The sequence below is a fragment of the Nannospalax galili genome, unplaced genomic scaffold (assembly GCF_000622305.1).
Source record: "Nannospalax galili isolate Female #2095 unplaced genomic scaffold, S.galili_v1.0 scaffold1050, whole genome shotgun sequence".
NCBI classification, from domain to species: domain Eukaryota; kingdom Metazoa; phylum Chordata; class Mammalia; order Rodentia; family Spalacidae; genus Nannospalax; species Nannospalax galili.
Window position 1 is genome coordinate 479,943 of NW_008329037.1, and position 23,930 is coordinate 503,872.

At 43.8% G+C, this 23,930-nt stretch overlaps 1 protein-coding gene across 1 annotated transcript; it reads left to right on the forward strand.

Moving 5' to 3' along the window:
- The first annotated feature begins 1,893 nt into the window (after window positions 1–1,893).
- Tdgf1 (teratocarcinoma-derived growth factor 1) lies at window positions 1,894–9,042 on the forward strand. Its single transcript, XM_008830847.1, has 6 exons — window positions 1,894–1,913; window positions 3,708–3,766; window positions 4,766–4,861; window positions 5,497–5,611; window positions 5,711–5,820; window positions 8,927–9,042. Exons 1-6 carry the CDS (start codon window positions 1,894–1,896, stop codon window positions 9,040–9,042), a joined length of 516 nt encoding a protein of 171 aa, XP_008829069.1.
- Window positions 9,043–23,930: the final 14,888 nt, after the last annotated feature.

Below are 23,930 nucleotides of genomic sequence, written 5' to 3' on the forward strand. Positions count from 1 at the left end.
CACACACTCAAAAGCAAGAAGCAACAAACACGTAGGTCTTGCTATGTAGCACAGGCTAGCTTTGAACTGGTGGTCCTCTTCTCTTGCCTTAGCCTTCCCAGTACTGAGATTTTAAGTGTCAGCCACGGTTCCTGGAGTCTGTCTCTTTTGAAACACTCTAATTTAGTTTCATATACATTCAACCACTGAACCAAAATTGAGTTGGCTTTTTTGTTTGTTTGTTTGTAGTTTTTGAGACAGGGTCTTGCCCAGGCTGGTTTCTATTGCACTTCAGTCCTCCGGCCTCCACCTCTCAAGTGCTGGGCTTACAAGGCAGTGCAGGAATGTTTGAGAAACAAGCATTTGTTTTTCACTGTCAGTGCCCCCCACCCCCAACCCCTTGTTACCACTTGGAGACAACAGTACCTACCGACCTACGCTCACTGTCCGCAGGCTCAGCATCTTTGTCCTGTTTAGCAGTGACCAAGCAAAGGTGGCTCTCCTAAGAGAGCTGAAATTCTATTCCCCCACTAGAGGCAGGAGCAACTTTGGGCAGTGGTCACAATGACAATCACTGTGGGGTCACTGTTACTGTTTCCCACAGAACCTAGTCCCAGTCTGCAAACCACCAAGAAGTCAACAGATCAAATGCCCACAAAATGGACAGCCCTTGCATCACCTTTGGGTCCTCAAAGCCCTCTTTGAGGCTTTGGCCTATGGCTGTCCACCCTGAACACATTTGCTTCCTCTGCCCTGGGTATCCATAGGGAATGAAGATTTTACAGTGGGCTTTGGTCCTTTGCATAGGAAGCAGAAAGGCTGGCCTCTCTGGGCTCTGAACTGAAACATCGCCCGAGCAGCAGCCTCTGTTCCCTTCTCTGAAACTGGGAGGTGATGGCCAGGGTCTTAGTCCCGAATTATAAACTCCACAAGTGACTTCAGATAAGGAAGTACTCCGCAGGGTTTCGAGATCCTCTACTGTTCCAGCCCCTGACCAGTTCAGCTCCAGGCAAAAATCTCCAGATGGGCCTCAAAGCCCCCGCCCGCCCCCTGCTGTAAAGGTTGACTAGTAAGCAGCAATTCATCTCCTTAGCAGTCTGGGCTGTTTGAGGGCTCTGAGGCACAAAGTGACCTACCAGCGTACTAGCGCCTGCTTCCCGCAGACTCCCAGTCTGCACTAGCAATTCAGGCGCGGTGGCGACTAGACTTAATCTCTCCCGACCTTGACCTTTTTCCCTGACCCAAACAAATACTCCTGGCAGACAACAAAGCTTTCCTAGCCACCCGAGCATCCCCAGCACCCAACACCCTGCAAAAAAGATGAAAGCACATTTAGAGTAATAAAATTTGATAAAGCCTAGATGTCCATACATGATGTTTAGATTTCCCTATATTGACTTCCTTGTTAGAATTGCCTTGCTGGAATAAATTACTTTCTTCCCGTTTTCGAAAGAAAATAAAACTGATAAGTAATGGTGTCGACATCAGCGATGATTAGAGAAGGTCACAGTTCAGCCTGGTAGCGTGCGGACCTCGAAATGGGCGTGAGGATCCCGCCCCCCGCCCACCTCAGGGTCCTCCCCACCACCCCAAGGGATTCTTGGGGGTGGGAAGGAGGATCCCCAGGAAGTCCTCTGCTCAAGGTCAAAACATTCATTTAAGAAGGACTTGGTCCCATCCCCTTAGTCTGCGTGAAGATCTTGGGTTTTGCTTGGCCGTCCGGGACAAGTTTGTTTCTTGTCTAGAATACTTTTCTTCTTATATGGATATTTTCAAGTCAGGAAATTAATATTTTCTTTTGGATGTTTTGGCAATGACTTTGTGAATTCGGGCCACTTGCTAATTTGTTTTTTCTTTTCATTTGTTTTCTTATGTTTTTTTCCTAAGTTTTTAAGAACCGAAGACCCCGGAAAGATGGCCCACTTCTCTTCCAGGTATGAGCTAATCTTGAAATTGTGATTCCTCCAGATTGCCAGTTTAGAGAATCGTGCCACACTTCTCTGGTTTTATCTTGCTTGAACCTTAAAAGGCCTGCCGATGTCGCTGCCGTTTTTCCTGAAAAGCCTGGACCTTTCTACATAGTTACATCTTACTTTGACACTGACTTTTTAACATTTTAATTTTTTTACATTTATTATTTTTTTAATGTGTGTGAATGTGTGGGCGCCTGGGTGCAGCGGCGTGTCAAAGTACTACTTGCTAGAGTGGGTTCACTCCTTCCACCACGTGGGTCCTGGGGATCAAACTCAGGCCTTCAAGCTTGGCTGTAGACCGGTTACTCGCTGATCCATCTAACTGACTCAACTTTATCAACCATGTTAATGACTGTCAGGCAAATAATACTTTCCTTCTCATGTATAAATAATACCAGTTTTGCAACAGAATTTAAACTCTACCTCAGTAAAAGTTAAAGATATCTATATATCTATATCTACATTATATATCATATATATAAGCTCAATACTTGTAAAACCATTAAGAATAAAAAATTTTAAGCCAGATGTTGTGGCCCTCTCCTTTAATCCTAGTTCTCAGGAGTTTGAGGCCAACCTGATCTACATAGTGAGTTCCAGGCCAGCCAGAGTTACATAGTGTCTTAAAAAACAAAGAAAAGAAAAGAGAGTCTGACATGGTGGTGGCAAAGGCAGGGGGATCGCTGGAGATGGAGGCCAGCCTGGTCTACATAACAATTCCAGGCCAGCTGGAGCTACAGGGAAGACCCTGTCTCAAAAAAAAAAAAAAAAAAAATGGAGGGAGGCCAGCCTGGTCTACATAACAATTCCAGGCCACCGGGAGCTACAGGGAAGACCCTCTCTCAAAAAAAAAAAAAAAGAAAAGAAAAGAAAAGAAACTTTGATCTGGAAACCTTTTTTTTTTTAAAAAAAAAGACAAGTTTAAATGAACGATAGTTTGCAAATGGAATTCATTAATAACAAAATACCATACAGTCATTTTACTATATATATGATAGATAAGCTTTTATTTGGGGGAGGGGAGTGTAGTACTGGGGATCAAATGCAGGGACTGTATATGCTAACCCATATAGCCTTTTTAAAATTCATATATGTTAACTGTGTACAATGGAAAAATATGTGGCTTATGTAAAATAGAAGATGAAAGGTTTATACCTGTATGGAAGAGGAGCCAAGACAACCACCGACCAGGCAACTCCATGAGGGAGTGGAGCCCAAGAAATAATGACAAGTTGGATATTGGTGCAAACAAATTCCTTGTTCCTAAGGGAATAGAAGTTCATTCTGAGCCATGAATGAATGACCATGGCCTGGGAGCAGAGTCAAGTCACCTGGAAAGTCCATGGAAGAGGGTACATGAGCTTTTTATTTATCAAAGGACAAAAGAAAATCTTAAGTCCATGCATTTACCACATCCGTTGGTGGGAAGATCAGGTAAGTGGGTTCCAGCAGAGCAGGGAAATCTCTTCTATATGCTTTCATAAAGGTGAGTAAAGATAGGCCAAAATAATTTTGACTCTCAATCTGCAACATTCCAACTCTTCACAATCACAAAGTCAGTCATATGCAGAATCTTCAGAGTAGGCATGAGAAGGCTGCTTTTGTCTTTTAAAGGGAGTTTCTGTTCACATATTTTGTTATTGCTATCACTAAAAAAAGGAAGGGGGTGCTTTGCAATTTCTTCTTAGGGTCTGGTGATAAGATTTCAGTTTTATTTGCTTTGTTTTGCTAACAGATCCAATTTCCTTTTCCTAGTGTGGTTTTGTTGGTGACCGTTTCCAAAGCTTTTGAATTGGGATTCGTTGCTGGTGAGAGTTGTGTTCTTTTGTTTGGGGTTTGGCTTTTGTTGCTGCTATGTTTCAGACTGGGTTTCCCTGTAGCCCCAGCTGGCCTGGAACTCCCGGTGTAGACCAGGCTGGCCTTGATAACAGAAGGATCTTCCCTGAGTGCTGGGATTAAAGGCGAGTGTCACCACGCCTGACTTGTGTTTTGCTTTTTGAGACTGGGTAGCCTGTAACTCTTGCTCCTTCAGAGTCTACAAACCCCAGTGCTACCACCATGTACAGTGAGAATTGTTTTTTTTCTGGTTTGGTTTGATTTGGTTTTTTGAGACGCAGCCTTGTAACCCAGCCTTCTTTGGAACGTAACAATTTAGCCACAGGTGCCCTTGAAATCCTGACCCTCCTGCCTCCACCTTCTAAGTTTGCCTCCAAATTCAGCAGAGTTTTGTTCCTTTGATCACCAACTTTTTTTTTTTTTTTTTTTTGGTTCATGTGGTGCTGAGGATCCAACCAAGAGCTTTACACCTGTTACCACTGAACCCTCTCTCAGTCCCAGCTCTGTCCTGTGCTAGGGATTAAACTCGCCACCTTGGGTACCCTAGGTAAGCAGCCTTCCATTGAGTTGTGTCCTCAGCCCTTGGTGTTTTGAGATAGGGTCTTACGATCTAGCTCAGGCTAGCTTCTAACTCAGGATCCTTCATCCTTCTGCCTCTTACTCTGGGAGTGCTGAGATTAGAAGCATGCACCACTGTATCTGTTGGTGTTTTTTGTTTGTTGTTTGTTTTGTTTTTCTTTTGAACATCCACATTTTTTGAAACCCCAGCTGGCCTGGAACTCACTATGTAGACCAGACGGGCCTTGAATTCACAGAGGTCCACCTGCCTCTGCCTCCTGAGTGCTGGGATTAAAGGCATGTGCTGCCATGCCCAGCCACCAGCAATTGTTTTTACATGACTTGAAATATATATTACAGGAGTTGATTTTGTCATTAAGGGTTGGGCCTCCATGAACTGGCAATTCCATCTCTGGGAGACCTGACCTTTAGAGATGACACCATTCAATACAAGGAGGAACCTGCAGTACGTTCTCAGTCTTTCCAGTTTGTGCCTTCCATGAGGATACAGAACAGTAAGACCCACTTGCCTTAATTCCTCTCCATCCTGGCCCTTGACACATCTCTTCAGTATTTTTTAACATTTCACCTAAGAGAGTGGATGTGGGATTCTGCAGATGGGTGGGTGGTTGACACTGGCTTGGATATAGAGATGAGACAGGCAGATGTATGGATCGCCTCCCTGGAACTTAGTTTTTCTCCTGATTACATTTCATGTTGGGAACCTAGTAACCATTACTGGTTCAAACATGAAAATTATTTCCCTGTTAAAGGTACAAGTAGCAAAAGATACACTAAAAAAGCAGTCTTTTAATATATTTTATTTTTTATGTGTGTACATGTATTGCCTGTGTGTATGTAAGTACATCCCTGTTGTGCAATGCCTGCAGAGGTAAGAAGAGGGTGTCAGATCCCCTGGAACTGGGGTTATGGACAGTTGTTAGCTGCCATGTAGAATTCAAACCCAGGTCTTCTGCAAGAACAGCCAGTATTCTTAACCAATGAGGCATCTCTCTAGCCCTTAAAAAGCAGTCTTATTCTGTGGGGTTTGCAGAAGACCTCCAGGAGATGGAAGAGCAGGATGCTAGATGAACCTTTTCCTATGGATTTTTAATCCTCTACCCTCCCCACAATTTTTCTTCTGTTTCAGGTAAGTTATTAAATAAAACCTGCTGTCTGAATGGAGGGACCTGCATCCTGGGGTCCTTCTGTGCTTGCCCTCCTTCCTTCTATGGACGCAACTGTGAACATGATGTACGCAGAGAGTAAGCCACTGGAGGGAACAGGACGGGGTCAGGGGAGACGTGGGAGTTACCAGGGTGGAGGTGAGAATACCAGTGGTATTATTATCTATCTCTTTTCAGGCACTGTGGGTCTGTCCCCCATGGCACCTGGCTACCCAAGCAGTGTTCCCTGTGTAGATGCTGGCATGGCCAGCTCCACTGCTTCCCACAGACCTTCCTACCTGGCTGTGGTAAGCAACTGTCCCTCTTTCCTTAGTCCTTTCTGTTCCCTTAATTGTCCAAGGGACTCCCTTCCTGCCTCTGGGCCTGGCACCCAGAGTTCTGCTTGTAAAATAGTACAGGGATCCAGATGTGGTAGCGCTGGGACTCCTTGGTAGACCCCAGACTCAGGGTCCTTGGACTGTGCTCCCTTAGATGTAAGGTCTTTGGTGGGTACTTTTTCAGACATATGGGTCCTTGCGGTGTTCCCTTAAATGTGGGGTCCTTGATGACAAGGGGTCATTGGGAAATACCTCTTCAAATGTGGGTGATTCCGGAGATGTGGGGTCCTTTGGGGTGATTCTTCAATGGGTATTCCTGAGATATAAGGCCATTGGTGGATGTTCCCTGAAACCTAAGGCTCTTGGGGTGCCCCTTCAGGTGCATTGTCTTTTGGGGGACATTCCCTGAGACATGGATGTGTGTGTGTGTGATGTTATACATGAGTATAGTCTTTGCATTATTTCTGTTTCTCCCCTTCTAACTTTTTCCATGTTCCCTCTACTTCCTCTCAGTTTCTTGTTCTCTATGAGCATTATTGATACGTACATATACATATGTGTGCACACACACACATACATACACACACCTGTGCGCGTGCACACACACACACACACACACACACGATGCACTAAGCCCATTCTGTGTTTAAGGGTCCTCACTTGGAATTAGACACCCTCTCAGGGAGCTAGTCCCTGGAGAGAACCAATTCTCCCTCAGTGTCCATTGATTGCCTGTAGCTCTTCATCTTGAAGTGGGTCCGTGAAATTTCCTCCGTCACTTTAGTATGTCACTGGCTTTGACATTGCATGAAGACATGAAGCTCTTGCGGAGATTTCATTGGTGTAACTTCCTTAATAGAGACACGGGATCTTTAGGGATGCGCTCAGGTGTGGGGGTCCTTGGTGAAGATGCTCCCACACGCATACCATCATGCCTCCTCAGAGTTCCTTCAACTGAAGACAGCAAACAGGAAAAGCCTATGATTTTTTAAAAAATTATTTTATTTATCTTTATTTTGTGTGTTTGATTTAAATGCCAAGTGCTTTCTGGTGTTCTTTTCTTTAGATAGGGGATCCCAACAGATTTTAGGATGGGCCATCTAAATTCTACTGATACTTGGGGAGGGAGGGTGCTTGATTGTTTTGGTTTTTGTTTTATGCATATAGCGTCTTTTTCTGTAGCTTAGGCTGGGCTGGAACTATGTGCTCTAAGCTGGCCTCAAACTCCTGTGAGACCCCCTACCTCAGCCTGAGATTACAGGCATGCACTACCACCACACTAGGATAGACCAACACCTGGACCCTGCTGTTATCTTCTGGAAACTTCCCTGAGTCCTAAAGGTCCTTGGTGATTGGTCATTGTACGCTTTATTCTTACAGATTTTTACTGATTTGAAGGAGAGTTGTGGGAAGAAGGGCAGGATCCAGAAGAGAGCAGGAGGATCCAGTGACTTCCTGCCTCCATTGGGACTGGAAGTTTTGGTTCTTTTTAATGATTTATTTTTATTAATGTGCATGTGTCTCCCACACATGTGCAGATGCCCTCAGGGGTTAGTAGAGGGCATCAGGTCCTCTGGAGCTGGAGCTATAAGTAATTGTGAGCCAACAGACCTGGGTGCTGGGAACCAAACTTGGGTTCTTCAGAAGCAGTAAGTGCTCTTAACTGCTGAGCTATCCCTTCAGCTCTGAGCTGAGTTTTTAAGGACACCCAAGTTTGGCAGGCTCTCCTAGTTCTCACCTTGAAGTCAGGAATTGAATGTGTAAAAATTTATTTCGTAAGAGCCAAGTGTTGCCTAATACAAGATGGAACTCCACCACCCCCTGTACAGAATCTGTCTCTTTACATTGCATCCTGGGTGTTAGCAAGTGGGGGTGAAATGATCGGATGGGTGGGAACCTTGTTTTATTCTTGGGGAATTTGGGATCCCAAAGATAGGCTGCCCTCTTATCAGAGCCTAATAATCAAAGTGACTGAAGGTGTCACTGTTAGGGTAGGGGACTAGGAGTGAGAAAGTGTCTAGGGGAGCCAATTAACAGTAAGTATGTCAGGCATGTTGCAACTTTTGCTGAAAGTTTTCAGGGGAGTTTGAATGTCATGTAGTTAGTACTGTAGGCATGCCATCTCCATCAAATGTTAGGCACTGGTGGATTTTTGGATACTATAGATAGGCCATGTATGAAGGCAGTTAGGGCAGCAGGATAAACTCCCAGAGGGACTTCCTTTGATTTTTTTTTTTTTTTTTTTTTTTTTTTTTAATAGTAAGAGCTACCAAGATTGCATTGCTGGGATCCTGTGGACCATTGAACACTTCTGGTTCATCTTGTACTTTTACTTTCACAGAAGCAGGAAGTATTAGGTGGAGAAATCCTGTGTGTTTTGTCCTCGTAAGCTCTTCATCTTGAGATGTCTTTACATTTTTCAGCTGAACTGTGTAATAGTCAGTAAACATTTTTCTTAATAGTTCAAAGGAGAAACCCAAGCTGCACAGAAAAACTTCCTGAAAACTGTTAAACTTGTTTAACATCAAACTCCAGCACAACAGGAATGTAATATACACAACTCTGCACACCAGCCATGATCTCAGAACTTGTGCCTACCAATGGAGCAGAGGATTCTACTGCAGGGATCCAACCTGCTCAAGTTACTCTTTGGTCTTTTTGAGACAGGGTCTCCCTGTAGCCCCACCTGGCCTGGAACTCACTATGTAGACCAGGCTGGCCTTGAACTCACAGAGATCCACCTGTCTCTGCCTCCCGAGTGCTGGGATCAAAGGCATGCACCACCACGCCTGGCTCTTCCTTTAAATTTTTAAAAAATATTTAATTTATTTTTATTCTGTGTGTATGAGTGTTTTGCCTGCATGTATGCAAGCACACCACACGTGAGTGAGCAGTGCTTGCAGAGGCCAGAAGAGGGCTATTGGATTTCCTGGAACTGTAGTTATTGTTGGTGGTAACTGCCATGTGGATGCTGGGAATGGAACCCAGGTCCTCTGGAAGAGCCAAAAGTGCACTGAGCCATCTTTCCAGACCCCAGAGGAACCTCCTTTAATGACCAAGCATCTCTCCCTTTCAGGTGGCCATGTGACGGACCAGGATCTTACAGCTTCCAGAACTCCAGAATTAGCACCATCTGTACCAACCACTTTCTTGCTAGCTGCCATCTGCCTTTCTGTGCAGAGTTACTATTAATCGATTTGCCTTTCTCTAAAAATGCACACGCAGGTGTCACATGAATTAGATGGCCAGTAAAGGCTCCTGTTCCAATGTCCTGAGAGATGACCGTTTGTCAGTTGTCTTAAAATAATTCACATATTTCCCTAAGGATCCCAGATACTCCCCCTTAAAACACCAACTGCTTCTTTTCTGTGCCCTGCTTCTTTCCTAAAAGCCCATTTTTTCCTTCCTTTCAAGCTGCACTCCTGGTTAAATCCACCACTTCATATGTGCTTAGTGCCCTGACTGAGCTACACCCCCAGCCAAAAAAAAAGGTCAATCCTATCTACCTTGTGTTCACATCCTGTGTGTCCCCTTGTTTTTTCTTTAATTTTTATCTATGTGTATGAGTGTTTTACCTGAATGTGTCTTAAGTGAATCATGTGTGTAAGTGTACCCATGGAGGCCAGAAGATGGTGTCTGGAACTGGAGTTACAGATTGTTGTGGAGCTGAACTAGGGTCTTCTGCAAAAGTAGCCAGTACTTAACTGCTAAACCACCTCTCCACGTCATCCCCCCACCCCCACCCCCTGCCACATTTTTTAAGATGGGGTATCACTATGTAGCCCTGGCTGGCCTGAAACTCAGAAATCCATCTGCCTCCTGAGTACTAGGTTTAAAGGCATGCACCACTACAACCAGTTTAAAAGACTTAAACTAAGACTTTTAAAAAGGAAAGCTAAAGGGACCTGAAGATGGCTCCGTGGGTAAGGTGTTTGCCTCCGAGTCTATTGACCTGAGTTTGATTCCTGGAGCCCTCATGGTGGAAGGAGAGAATGCCCATAAGATGTCCATGTGTACCCCCACCACCACACACACACACACACAAGTATGTGCTCTTTTGCTCAGTCTTTTCTCTAGCTTCAGAGCAAAAAGTTTTTAAAAATTATATCTTTTATTTATGTGTATGTCTGTATGTATGTCACATATGTGTGGGTGCCCCTCCACATGGAGGCCAGAAGAGTGTGTCAGATCTGGTACTGGAGTTACAAGTGGTTGTTAACCATCCCCACTTTTTTGTTGTTTTGAGACAAGATCTTGTGTAACCCAGGCTGGCCTTGAACTCATCACATAGTCAAGAATGACCTTGAATGTGTGATCAATCCTTTTTCTCCCTCCTGAAGCGTTGGGATGATAGGCATGTAGCACACCTAGTTTTATGCAGTGCTGGGGATGGAACCCAGGGTTTCATGCACACTAGGTAAGCACTACCAACTCAGCTTTACCCCTCCCCCCCAAAAAAAACCCTTTATTTAAAGAGTAATTGAAAGGCAAGTATGGTACACAAGTACACACTTGTAATCCCAGCACTGAGGATGCTGAGGCAGGAAGAGCTCGAGTTCAAGACGCCAGTTTAGTATATATGATAAGACTCTGTCTCAAGAAAAAAAAGTCTCTTATTTGCATGGAGATAATTCACAGCCAAGCGAGAGGTACAGACAACACAGGGTTTCTCTTTGATTTGTGCCACATTGTATGGGATTTTTTTCCCCCTTTATGTCAACTTTTTTTTTTGTCTTTTTGAGATAGGGTTTCCCTGTAGCCCCAGATGTCCTGGAACTCACTATGTAGACAGGCTGGCCTTGAACTCACAAACTACAGACATCCGCCATGCCTCTGCCTCCCAAGTGCTGGGCTTTTTTTTTTTTTTCCTCCAGAAGTAGCATTTCATTGCAGCTTTAACATACTCAATAACAGTTTCCAGAACAAAGATACATCTCTTTCAAAAGTGGCTATAAAAATTTTTTTTAAGGCAGGGTCTCAATATATAGTCCAGTCTGGTCTAGAACTTAGAATCTCCTGCCTCAGTTTCTCCATTTCCATGAGCACGAAGAACATTCACCTTGGGCTTCAGAAATGGCACAGTGGTTAAGAGCACGTACTGCTCTTCCAGAGGACACAAGTTCAATTCCCAGCAGCCACATCAGGTGGCTCACAACTGCCCTGGGGGATCTGATGCCTTTGATATCCCCTGGCACATGACACACACATATGCACAGACACACACATATGCACACAATTATAAATAAATAACTTTTTTTTGGCCTTTTTGAGACAGGATCTCCCTGTAGCCCCAGCTGGCCTGGAACTCGCTTTGTAGACCAGGCTGGCCTTGAACTCAAAAGAGATGCACCTGCTTCTGCTTCCCAAGTGCTGGGATTAAACACGTGCGCCACCATGCCCAACCTAGATAAATAACATTTTTTAAATATTTTGTTATTTTAGTTTTATGTATATGAGTGTATTGCCTGCGTGTATGTGAGTGCACCCATGTCGTGCAGTGCCACAGAGGTCAGAAGAGAGCTTTGGAGTCCCCTGGAACTGGAGTTAAGGATGGTTCATAGCCACCATGTGCGTGCTGGGAATCGAACCCAGGCCCTCTGCAAGAGCAGTCAGTGCTCTTAACTGCTGAGCCATCTCTCCAGCCCCGATAAATAACATTTTTGTAAAGTACATTTACACTAGTATGTGCTTATGTTCACACCCGTATTTGGTTTCTGTGTCTTAAATTTTTTAACATATTTGTGTGGTGATGATGAAGGTGGTATGTGTGTTTGCACATATGTCGCAATCAGAGGACCACTCTGCAAAGTCAGTTCTCTCCTACCTGTACATGGATTCTGGGAATTGAACTCTGATCAGCAGGCTTAGAGGCAACCACTTTTACCCACTGAGCCATCTTGCCAGACCTTTGCTGTGTTTTGACATTAGTTATTCTCATGGCTATGAAGTATCAGATTTGTTACCTAGGAGCAATCAACTTTTTTTTTTTTTTTATAGAATTTCGAGTAGTCCAAACTGGCCTAGGTAGCCTAGGAAAACCTTGAGCTTCTGGTCCTCCTGCCTTCATCTCCCCATCGCTGGGATTACGGGTATGGACTATCATGTCCCATTTGTGCAGTGCTGGCAATTGGACCCAGGGCTTCATGCATACTAGGCAAGTATTCTACTGACTGCTAACTAAGCTACATCCTCAACCCATCAACTCATTTTTAAATTACATTTATTTTGGGGGGTATTGCACATGTCACGACATCCATGTGAATGTTCTGACGACTTTCAAGAGTTGGTTTCTCCTACCATGTGGGTCCTGGGAATCAAACTCAGAATGTCAGGCTTAGAGTCAAATACTTTTACCCACTGAGTTGGCCCCCAACTAATTTATTAAAAAATGCTCAAGAGGCAGAGGTAGGCGCATGTCTGTGAGATCAAGGCCAGCCTGGTCTATGTAGAGAGTTTCTGCCAGCTGGGGCTACATGGAGAGGCTGTCTCAAAAAAGAAAAAAAAAAAAAAAGAACTTTTTAGTTTTAAATGTTTATTTTTATTATTCTAAATGGTGTGTGAGGAGTGCAGGTGCCTGAGTAGTTCATAAGAGGGTGCTGGAGTTACAGGTAGTTTTAAGTTACCTTATACCTACCTATTCTTAGCCATTGAGCCATCTCCAGCCCCTAAAATTTTTTACATCCCTAAAGCCATAGCATGTATGGAGCCTGGGGTAATTCAGACAAGTTTTAAAGTTTAAAAAAAAAAAAAAAAAAAACAGCTATTGTATTCCCCTAGCCAGGTGTGGTGGTGCACACCTTTAATCCCAGCATTTGGGTGGCAGAGGCAAGTGGATTTCTGTGAGATCAAGGCCAGCCTGGTCTACATAGCAAGTTCTAGGCCAACTGTGGCTATGCTGTTTCAAAAGAAGACATTTGGGGCTGGAGAGTTGACTCAGTGGTTAAGAGTACTGGCTACTCTTGCAGAAGACCTGGGTTCAGATCCCAGCACCCACATGGTGGTGAACAACTATCCATAACTCCAGTTCCAAAACATTCATACACATAAACTAAAACATTTTTTTAAATATTTTTTATTTTTTGCCTTTTTGAGACAGGGTCTCCCTGTAGTCCCAGCTGGCCTTGAACTCACAGATCAACCTGCCTCTGCCTCCCGAGTACTGGGATTAAAGACGTGCACCACCACACCAGGCTTTATTATTTTTATGTGTGTGCATTGCCTGCGTGTATGTAAATGTATTTGCATCGTGTGATACCAAAAGAGGTCAGAAGAGGGATCTGATCCCCTGGAACTAGAGTTAGGTTAGCTGCCATGTGGGTGCTGGGAATTGAACCTGTGTCCTCTGCAAGAGTAGCCAGTGCTCTTAATCTCTGAGCCATCTCTCCAGCCCCTAATTTTTTTTTAATTCACCTATATGCTATGTAAACTCATGAGCTAGAAATGCATTTTGAGAAACTGTACAAAGGATGCACATGAGTCGGCTTCTATTTCAGAAGCTTCCAATGCTCTCTGAGCATCGGTCCCCTGTGAGACCAGTAAAGACACAGAGGGTCCACACTCTGTGAATGGAAAGCATTTTGTTCTTTGTGTCATTCCATGAGTGGACTTGCAGCAGTTCATTCCAAACACTATCACTGGGTGTAGGGATGACTTACAATATGGACAGAATCACTTAACCTTGCACTAAAAAGCTACCGTTTATACTGCGAACAAACAAGCTCACTGAGCCATGTGCTCTTGTGGCCCAAGCATATGACCCCACTTTGCCCTTCACCCAAGATAGCAAATGAATGTGGGTGTACTTGAATCAGTATATCAAAGTGCTGAAAGCAGCGTATTCATATTTGTATTCTCACTAAGAGAATAATCAAGAAGTATGTTTGACACTGTGTATGAGATATTTCAAAGGGCAAGATTCTGCGGTAAGTGGATCCAAGCTTATAGTTCCCTAGTTCACACTGGAGAGACTGTTTGAATAAAAGTATGGGTGAGATCTGGTTCAGGAGCACAGTTCCATGAGACATCAAAAGGAACAGGTGCCTCAGAGTTCAAGTCCACTCTTGGCCTTAAAACTAATGCTAAGAGTCGAGCTGATTCTTTATTCAGGCATAACTGTAATGTGGCTTTGTTAAACTGCTGCAACTGGGGTTAGGATAACAGCTTTGCATGGTAAAGTGCCTGCCATACAAGTATGAGGACCTGAGTTTCGGTCCCCAGGACCCACATAAAAGCCAGGCATAGTAGTGTGCGCCTGTAATCCCTGTCCTGGGGAGGTGGAGGCAGGAAGATTCCTGGTGCTGACTGGCTAGCCAGTCTAGCAAAATAAAGTGACTTCTGCGTTTAGTGGGAGACCATGTCTCATAAATAAGGTATAAAATAACTGAGGAAGACACCTGATCTTAACCACAGGCACAAAGGTGACCTGCACGCCTGTGTGTGCACACTACATGAACATGTATGCATGCATACACTACTCCCACTCAACATATATACATATATATGTGTGTGTGTATTTGTATGTATATGTAATTGTTGGCTTAAAGTCATTTCTGGACTTGAAGATATAGCTCAGAGTGCTTCCCTGGCATGTGTGAGGCCCTAGGCTTAAAAAAACCCATTTTGGATAATCCAAAATCTTACTTTCTCAGGAGTGGTGGTGCATGCCTTTAAATCACTTGAGAGACTGAGGCCAGTGGGTCTGATGATCAAAGCCAGTCTGGTCTACATAGTGAGTTCTAGACCAGATGGGATAACTGTGTCTCAAAAAAAAAAAAAAAAAAACCCAAAAAACAAAAAAAAATTACTAAGGATTTGCTTTAGGGGCTGCAGAGGATCTGGGTTTGATTTCCAACACCCACATGGCAACTAAAAACTGTCCTAACTCCAGTTCCAGGGGATCCAACTCCCTCTTCTGGCTTCCAGGGGGTCATTGCATGACACAGGTACACCTATGTATATAGAGGCATACCACTCATACACATAAAATAAAGATAACAAAATAAGTTCTTATTTTCTTTTTAAGTGTATTTTATATCTATATTTTATATGTATGAGTGTATTACCTACATGTGTGTTCATGCTCCTGTGTCGTGCAGTGTCCTCGGAGGTCAGAAGAGAGTGTCAGATCCCCTGGAACTGGAGTCATGGACAGTTGTTAACTGCCCTGTGGGTGCTGGGAATCAAACCTGGGTCCTCTCTGCAAGAGTAGCCAATGCTCTTAATCTCTGAGCCATCTCTCCAGCACCCAAGATCTTATTTTCTAAGCTATCTACGGTTACTGGAAGAATAGCAAGTGCTTTTAAGCCCTGAGCCATCTCTCCAGCCCCATATGTGTTAAAATTCTTGACTCTCAGCCAGTGAGAGACTCAAACCAGACCCAGGGGAGTGATAGGCTTTTTTTACCTCTTATGTCCTCTTAACTTTTCCTCATGCTCACATTGGGAAAAACAGGTCAAGGAATTAGCAGGAATTTTGGGTTTTTATAGAAAAGGGAAACAGAGGGAGTTGGGGTTTGTAAAGCTACAAAGGAAACAATTTTTAGTCTGTGATCTGATCTGTCATTATTGCAACTCTGATGCTTCAGAGAGTTCTGGAAAAGTTGTCATCACTTGAGGGAAACAATCTGATGAAATGATGGATGTTCACTCCTACTCCAGGGCATAGCCACAGTTCCATCATGGGATGCTGTTGGGGGAGCTCATCATAGGGTGATCTCATCCTGGAGTCTGGCCATTGCTTGAGGGTAGTTTCGATACCTGGTCATAGAGATATTTGTCCATCAGTCCTATCTTTCCTGGAATTCAAGACAAGTGCAGAAGAGAGTGAGTTCTGGGGAAAAACTGTGAAAGAGATAGAGCCAGAGGAAGTCAGTGCAGTTAGGCCAGTAGCTGGGCTCCCTGCAAAACAAAAGCAGTAGCTCCCTGAACAAAGAAGGGTATTAACAGAATGTGTGAAGAGCCATGAGCCTAATTAGGAAAGCAATATAACCATAAATCCCTTAAAGTGGCTAACTGGCCCTAAATTGGCAGCCTGGCCTTGTTCAGGTCTTATCAACTAATCACTCCCTGGATTGAGGGAGACTGTTTATGCAGCCAACCTATCTCCTTTAGTGCCCTAAGATAGCTCGCCTGCCTGAGAAAATAATCTTGGGAGAGAGACCCTCAAGGACACAAGACCTGGCACAGAGTTAACTCTTGTAGCTATGTTCAACAGAGTTCCTGTACAAGTGGAAACTGCCCCTCCCTTTGGGGCAGATGCCTGTTTTCTTCTAGGGCTTCTGTGCTTTGCTGTGTTCCCTAAATAAAGGGACACATTCCTTGCCTGTGGCAGGTCTGGCTCTGACTCTTTTTCTAAGCTTTAAACTCCTTCCTTTTTCTGCTCTCCTAAATCTAACAGGTATGATTGGTCTCAGAGTGGGAGTTGCATAGCTAGATAGGAGAAAGAGGCCCATTTCTCAGGGAGCTCTATAAAACAGATAAGCTTATCTCAGAAAGAAATATCTGCAAACTAGTTTCTTAATAAACTCTATACCAATGGTGAATACAGAAACTAGACCCAAAAACTATTCATATAGGAAAGGCCAACATAAATAAATCCCATTTAAAAAAAAACAAAAAAACTATTCTAAGAAAAATCTGCCTCGCCACTGTAGCCTCTACCTGGGATCATTCACCTGGCTGAATGCCTCTTCTTTAACTAAACAGTGGACAATTCCTGTGTTTTCTTGGCCCCTGCTTCTGCTTCCATATTGCTAAAGAATTTCACCAGTCATGTACACTGGGACCACCCCCTTGTGCCTGGTGCCCGGGCCTGAAGTCATCCATATGAGCCTCTTGGGTACCTTCTCTGTGCGTGGCAGGTCCTCTGCCTCGGTTTCTTGTAACTATGAATTAGCTGAGTTTAACTCAGAAGATTAAGCTCAGGAGCCCTACTTCTCTTGCACATGAGTACTGGACTGGGCCTTGAGAGTAGGCCTGTAAGTTTAGCTCAGAAGCTGAGGCTTACCAGGATGACAGCTGGTCACCAACCTTTACTCGATGGCTGATCCTCAGCCTTTGTTTTTCATCACCTCCTAGTTCTTCCTTTTCCTTGAAATTTTTGGTGGGGTGTCTCTCTACTAACAGAAGGAAAGGCTTTTCCTGAGCTTGAACTGTTCTACTTTACCTCCCACCCAACCAGAGTCTCCCATACCCATTCATTTCAGCCAAACAGAAGTCTCTTAACTCAGTCCCCAGTTTACATATAGGCTTGAGTCAATCAGGCTCAAGTGCCCTGGCATAAAGGACCAAGCCAAGGCCATGTTGGCAACTCATCTTTGAGTACCCTCCCTGTTGTTGTGGGGAGCTGCTGTACTGTCCTCGTTCTTCATTCTTGGTGATCATAAGACAATGAACCTGAGAGCCACTGGCTCAGAGTGACATTAGGGTCTCCAACCCTATATAATTCTTTAAGGCCTACTATATCTATCATAAAACCAGGACTATCGGTCAGTCAAAATTCAATAGGATAGCTACTGATCTCAAAACAGTGGCCAGAGCAGGGCGGGGCATGGTGGTGCATGCACATCTGTAGTCCCAGCATTTGGGAGGCAGACGCAGCTGCATCTATGAGTTTGACACCAGCCTGGTCTACATAGCGAGTTTAAGGCCAGCCTAGGCTATATAGTAAGACCTTGTTCAAAAAAACAAAACAGTGACCAGGTTTACTAGGAAGGTCAGAATCAGTTGCTGTCCATCTATGACCCTGGGAATGTAGATTCTTAGTTTCCTTTCACAGACACAAGCTCTGTGAAACTGGGGAAAGTGTCAAGCAGCCAGGTCTCTCCCTAGCACCACACAAAGGCTCTCTGACCAGAACCCATTCTGACAGCCCAACCGGGTATCATACAAGGGAATATCACACTGCTTCTATCCTTTCCAGGCATCCTTTTGCTCCACAAAGATGAGTTGAAGCCTTAGAGCCTCTGATAGTTTCCAGATGGAGCTAAAAAGGACCCTTTAAAGGCCAACACAAAAGATCTGTCATCACTCTGGTGGTATGTGAGGACTCTGGCCTAAATTCCACCTCCCACAAGGACAGCAAAGACCTCACTGTCTAATGTTATGACATCAGTTGGACCCTTCTTCCCTGAACCATGGCAATGGCCACTGCCTAGCTGTCTTGGAGCTCAGCAGGATTCTTACTGAGAGTCAAATTAGCTTCCTCTCCTCCACCAGGCCTTACCAAACCCAAACTGTTGCTCCTAAAGTCAGCAGGTTTCTTCTTTTGAGCTACCCCTAATAACTGACCCTCTCTTCATAGTTTCCTCTGTCAACACTTTTTTTGCCAGTATCATCTGTCCTGGTTCATCAATTCAGTAAGCTTCTTTGGCCCAATGGAGAATGATTATTGCTTGACTTGTGTTCTTGATCTTAAATGGGAACATTTTTCTTTCTTAGGTTATAGAAAAGGGTGAGGTGGTTTAGAATGGATGGTTTATGTCTGAACAGCTTCAGCTGTCAACTTGACACCTGGGTAGAGGGAACCTCAGTTTAGGAATTTCCTCCATTGGACTGGCCTGTGGCCATGTCTGTAGGGCATTTTCTTAATTATTGAATGATGTGAGAGGGCACCCTTGATTATTGAGTGTGGGGCAACACCTGGGCAGGTGGTCCTGCATTGTATAAAAAAGTAGTCTGAGTACAGGCCAAGGGAGCAAGCCAGTAGGCAGTGTTCCTCCATGGTCTGCACTTCAGCTCCTGCCTCCAGGTTCCTCCCCTGACTTCCCTCAGTGATGAACTGTGACCTGGGAAATATAAGATAAAATAAACCCTTTCCTCCCCAAGTTGGTTTTGGTCAGTGTTTTTATCACAGCAAATTAAAGTAACTAGAACAGAAGCTAATACCAGAGAGTGGAGTATTGTGAAGAACCTTACCTTGTGGGTTTTTGGAGAAATGTGGAAGACTTTGGCAGTTTGGACCAGAAGAGAAGTTGAATGCTGTAAGCAGAACATAACAGGCCATTGTCATAGGAGCCTGGAAGAAAGCAGTGCTGAGAGCAAAGTACTTCTGGAGGGAAATAAGGACTTAAGCAGAAACTGAGGCATTTTGGCAAAGAGTCTGGCTGCTGGCTGCCCATAGCCTAGGAGCTTGCCTGAGACTAAGTTGAAAAGTAATGGGTGAAATTTGCTGGGTGAAATTTCAAGACAGACTATCCTATAAATGGTGGCATGGTTATTTATGGTGAATATTATGCAAATCTATAGTGAAAAACAGCAAGTGGGGCAGAAAGAAATGAAGAATGTACAGTTTGGATTAAAAAAGAGCACTAGGAGAATAATGTTCAAGCAAAGGCATGTGCTGAATGAGAGGCTCTCTTTGATAAGGAGATTAAAGCCTTTAAGGAGAGGCCTAGAGATTTGCACTTAAACAATGCAAATAGCATCTTCAGGGCCAGCCCACATACAACTAAGCCTCCAACTTGTGAAAGGAAAAAGTCTAAGGAGTTTTTTCTCAGAAAACTGCAACCCACAAAAGCTGCTGGTAATGTGAATGAAACAGGCCAGAGTCCATCCCAGGCTGGCAGCCAGACTTGACAGTGTCTTTTGTTTGGTTCTGACTTTAGAGGCATGAAAGATGCAAGGGTAATGGGGCTATCTGTTCTTCCTCCAAGGTTTCAGAGAGCGGCCAAGGCCAGGCAGCGTGCAGCAGGGGTTCTCCTGCATAAAGAATGTCCTGACAGGCCTTTGCATGAAGCTGTGAGGGTGAAGCCTGGTTGGCAGTGGAGACCTCAAGAAGAGGCTAGAGAAGCTAGAGCTGTGATCGGCCAAAGAGAGTTGCATATGGGGTATGGTTGGTCCCACCAAAAGAGAGATGGATGTTGCAGGCAGCAGACAGAGGGACTAAGCCATCTAAATCCTTTGGAAGTAAAATCCCAGAAGTTGGACATGGAGCTACCAGATTTGGTGTTTTCCCTGCTGGTTTTGGTCCTGTTTTGATCTGGTATTTCCTCAGTATGCCCCCATTTATCCCTTTTGGAATGGTAATATGTATTTGGTTTCATTTTATGTTGGAAGTATGTAATTTATCTTTTGATTTTACAGGGGCTTACAATTAAAAGATTGCCTTGAGTCTCAGAAGAGAATTTGGACTCTGGATGTTTGAATAGTATTGAGACTACTAAAGACTATGGGGACTTTTGAAGGCAAACTAAATGCATTTTACATTTTATATGGTCATGAGCCTATAGGGTCCAGAGAGTGGAATGTGGTGATTTGAATAAGTGTCCCCCATAGGCTCCAAGTATTTGGACATTTTTGTCCCCAGTTGGTGGCACTGTTTAGGAAGTTTTAGGAGGTATGGCCTAGCTGGAGGAAGCACATCATTGGGGGAAGGCTTTGAGATTTCTAGTCACTCTCTACTGCCTGTGCCTGCTTGAAGATGTGATTGTATGACTTTCTGCTCCAGTCTCTTCTGCTGCCGTGCCACCATCATCATTATGGTTTCTAACCCTCTGGAATCATAAGCTAAATAAACCCTTCTTTCAGTTGTCATGGTCATGGTGTCTTATCACAGCTACAGAACTAATACAGTTCATTTCCTTAGGCACTACTTTGGCCAGCACACACCATACGTCCACCCAGCTCACCTACAGCAGTCTCTTTGGCTATACCCAGGGAGAGGAAGAAAATGCACTCCCTCTACCCCTTCCAAGCCCCTGGGATAAAATAAACGCATAGATAAGGTTCCCCCTCTGGTCTTTCTGATTGCAGAAAAATGGATACAGGAATTCTTTGCATTTAATTACCAACTGTTTAAGTACTACAATTACTCTGCTATTAAATGCAATGTTAGGAGCCAGGCATTGTGGCACATACCTGGGCAAACATGATGTCTATCTTTAATGGAGCTGGACATCAGCCCTGAGATCTGAGCCCTGAAGGAAAAATCCATAGAGTATGGACAACCAGACCTATACAGGTTCATGTCAAGGATCCTACCATTTTTCCCTACCATGGGAAATAATATCCTTTGAGACCAGAGACCCAGACGGGCTTGCTTTTTATAATAGATAATTTAAGATCTCAAAATCTCTTTATACTATATAATAGTGATGTAATACTCCCATTTTGGGAGTACAGAAACTCAATGGGAAATGGAGATTAGTACAGAATCTCAGTATTGTTAATGAGGCTGTGAGGCCCACGTGTCCTGTGGTACCTACCCTTCCTCTATATCCTATTAGCCTGGATCCCAGAAGGAACCTACCAGTATTATTAATGAAGCTGTGAGCCCCATATATCCTGTGGTACCCAATCCCTATGCTCTATTAGCCTGGATCCCAGAAGAAACCTATTAGTATATAGTCCTTGATCTAAAAGATGCTTTCCCTCTGTGTTCCCTTAGAGACAAACTCACAGTATCTATTTGCCTTTGAGAATCCCTCAATCCACCCAGTTAACTTGGACTTTATTGCCACAAGGACTTAGGAACAAAACACATCTATTTGGTCAAGCACTGTCCCAAGATCTTGCCCACTTTGATTATCCAGAGGTCAAGATCTTACAATAGATAGATGACATTCTACTCTGTGTCCCTATAGAGATCTCACAAAACAAGACCTGGGCTCCATCTTCCTCACTGATAGGGGATATAAGGTTTCAAAGTCTAAATGTCAACTATATAAGTCCTCTGCTAAATGTCTGGGTCTTGTCTTAACAGAAGGAACCAGAAGATCAGGCCAGAAAGAACAGAGCCCATTCTGCCTTATCCATCACCTAGAACCCTCTGACAGCTTAGAGGATTTCTGGATAGCACTAGATTCGCTAGTTGTGGATACTTAGCTATGAAGAGATGGCCGTTAGTAAAGGTGCCTCCCACTAAGACTGAGCAACTGAGTTCTATCCCTGGGACCCACACAGTAGGAGAGAATCAACTCCAGCAAATTGTCCTCTAACCTCTTCATGCATGCACCTACACATATGTACACACAAATAAATAAATGTAATAAAATTAATTTTAAAAATAAACAAATAGGGCTGGAGAGATGGCTCAGTGGCTAAGAGCACTGGCTGCTCTTACAGAGGACCAGAGTTCAACTCCCAACACCCACATAGCAGCTACCAACCATCCGTAACTCCAGTTCCAGGGAATCCAACACCTTCTTTTGTCCTGTGCAGGCACTGCACGACGTGGGTACATACACACATACAGGCAAGACACTCATACAATAAAATAAAAATAATAAATAAAATATTTAATAAATAGTAACTAAGTTTTTAACCAATTAAAGCAGGTTTTACTTAAAGCACCAGTCTTAAGCTTACTCATGGGGAAGGGATTCAATTTATATGTAACTGAAAGAGGATTAACCCTGGGGAATGCTGACATGACCTAGGGGACCTATCTAGCAACCAGTTGGTTATCTAAACAAAAAGCTAGGTGTAGTGGCCAAGGGATGACCAGCCTGTCTTAAATTGGTGGCTACAATGATCCTCTTAATTCCTGAATCTGTAAAACTTATTCTGGGAAATGACTGTCTATATTCCCCATAACATAAGTGAACTAATTAGCTTCTGAAAAAAAAGACCTTACTGACAGCTGCCCTTTAAAACATCAGGACCACATTGCTGGAAGGATCAGCTATACAATTTAAGATGCATTGCTCTCTGAATCCTGCTCCCTTTTTGCTTGAAGAAACAGGAGAAACAGATTGTCAATGTGAAAAGATATGCCGCTAGGGTGGCGCTTAAAGAAAACCCCCTAGAAACCCCATATTGGACCCACCTTCTTTACCAATGAGAATTCTTTGGTAGAACACAGTATTCGGAAGACAGCCTGTGGGCGTAGCTACTTTAACTGATCCTGTTGAAAGCAAACCTCTTCCCCTGGTACAAGTGCTCAGCCTGCAGACCTAACTGCCCTAACCAGAATATTATAACTAAATAAAGGGGAAAAGTTAACATTTATTATGACTCAAGATACTCCTTTTTGGTGTTACATGCTCATGCAACTATCTGGAAAGAGAGGATTCCTTACTGGTAACAGTTCTCCTATCAATACCACAGGAAACAAATTCTTGTCCTCTGCCTTCTTTCCCTGAGAGGTGGCAGTCGTTCTTATCAGAGGACATCCACAAGAAGACCAGGGAGTTCTTTTTTAACAGTTAAAAGAAATGCCTTGGTCTGATCTTGTATGCCATTTGTTGGGGGTGAGTGGTGGGAGTGTATGTCCATATCAGGATGGATAAACAGTCTTCTTGTTAAGTAGTAAAATTTACAGCATCTGGCTGTCATTCTTGATATTGACCATTTGTGGTAAGGCGCCGAGGCCCATTAGGAGTTAGACTCTAAACATTTATATATGGCATGACAAGTCACTGAACGTGGCTCCAAATAGAATCTGATTATTTAAGTGTGGAAGTTTCTGCTTTTATCTTTGGCCTTTTTGGCCTCTATACCTCTCAGAGCTTGGTAGGGTTGGGGTAGCTAACCAAGTGCCCTTGAGGCCTTGATGTCCACCAAGGGAAAGAATTTCAGGACAAAACAAAGTAAACATTACCCAGAAAGCTAAGATCTTGAAGAGAGCCAGCTGTAAATTTTAGGAGAGGAACACACACACGCCTCATTAGCAACTATATATGTAATTTGGGGACTTCAAAACATATTAATCTGTAAGTTTAGATATTAGGGAAAGAATGTGTTGGTATATTTATTGCTCTTACCTACAGAATTGCATCCTTGGAAAGGAGAATGTGTTAGGTACATTGCACAAAGTTAGGAGAGATGAAGATAGTGATTTATGTAAAAGGTCACCAAGAGGTTGGATGGAAGGTGTGGCTCATTAGCCACTTTAACAATCTCATTTGTGATGTTCTCAGAATTTTTTCAAGTGGTCTGTTCAATTATGTTGAAATCCTGCTGGGTGTGGTAGTGCCCACCTTTAATCCCAGCATTGGGGAGGCAGAGGCAGGTAGATCTCTGAGTTTGAAGCCAGCCAGGGCTACATAGTGAAACCCTGTCTAAAAAGAAACAAAAAAGGTACGTTGAAATCTTGGGTGTCAGTCAGTCGGAGGCCAGAGCCAGAGCAAAGACGAGTGAAAG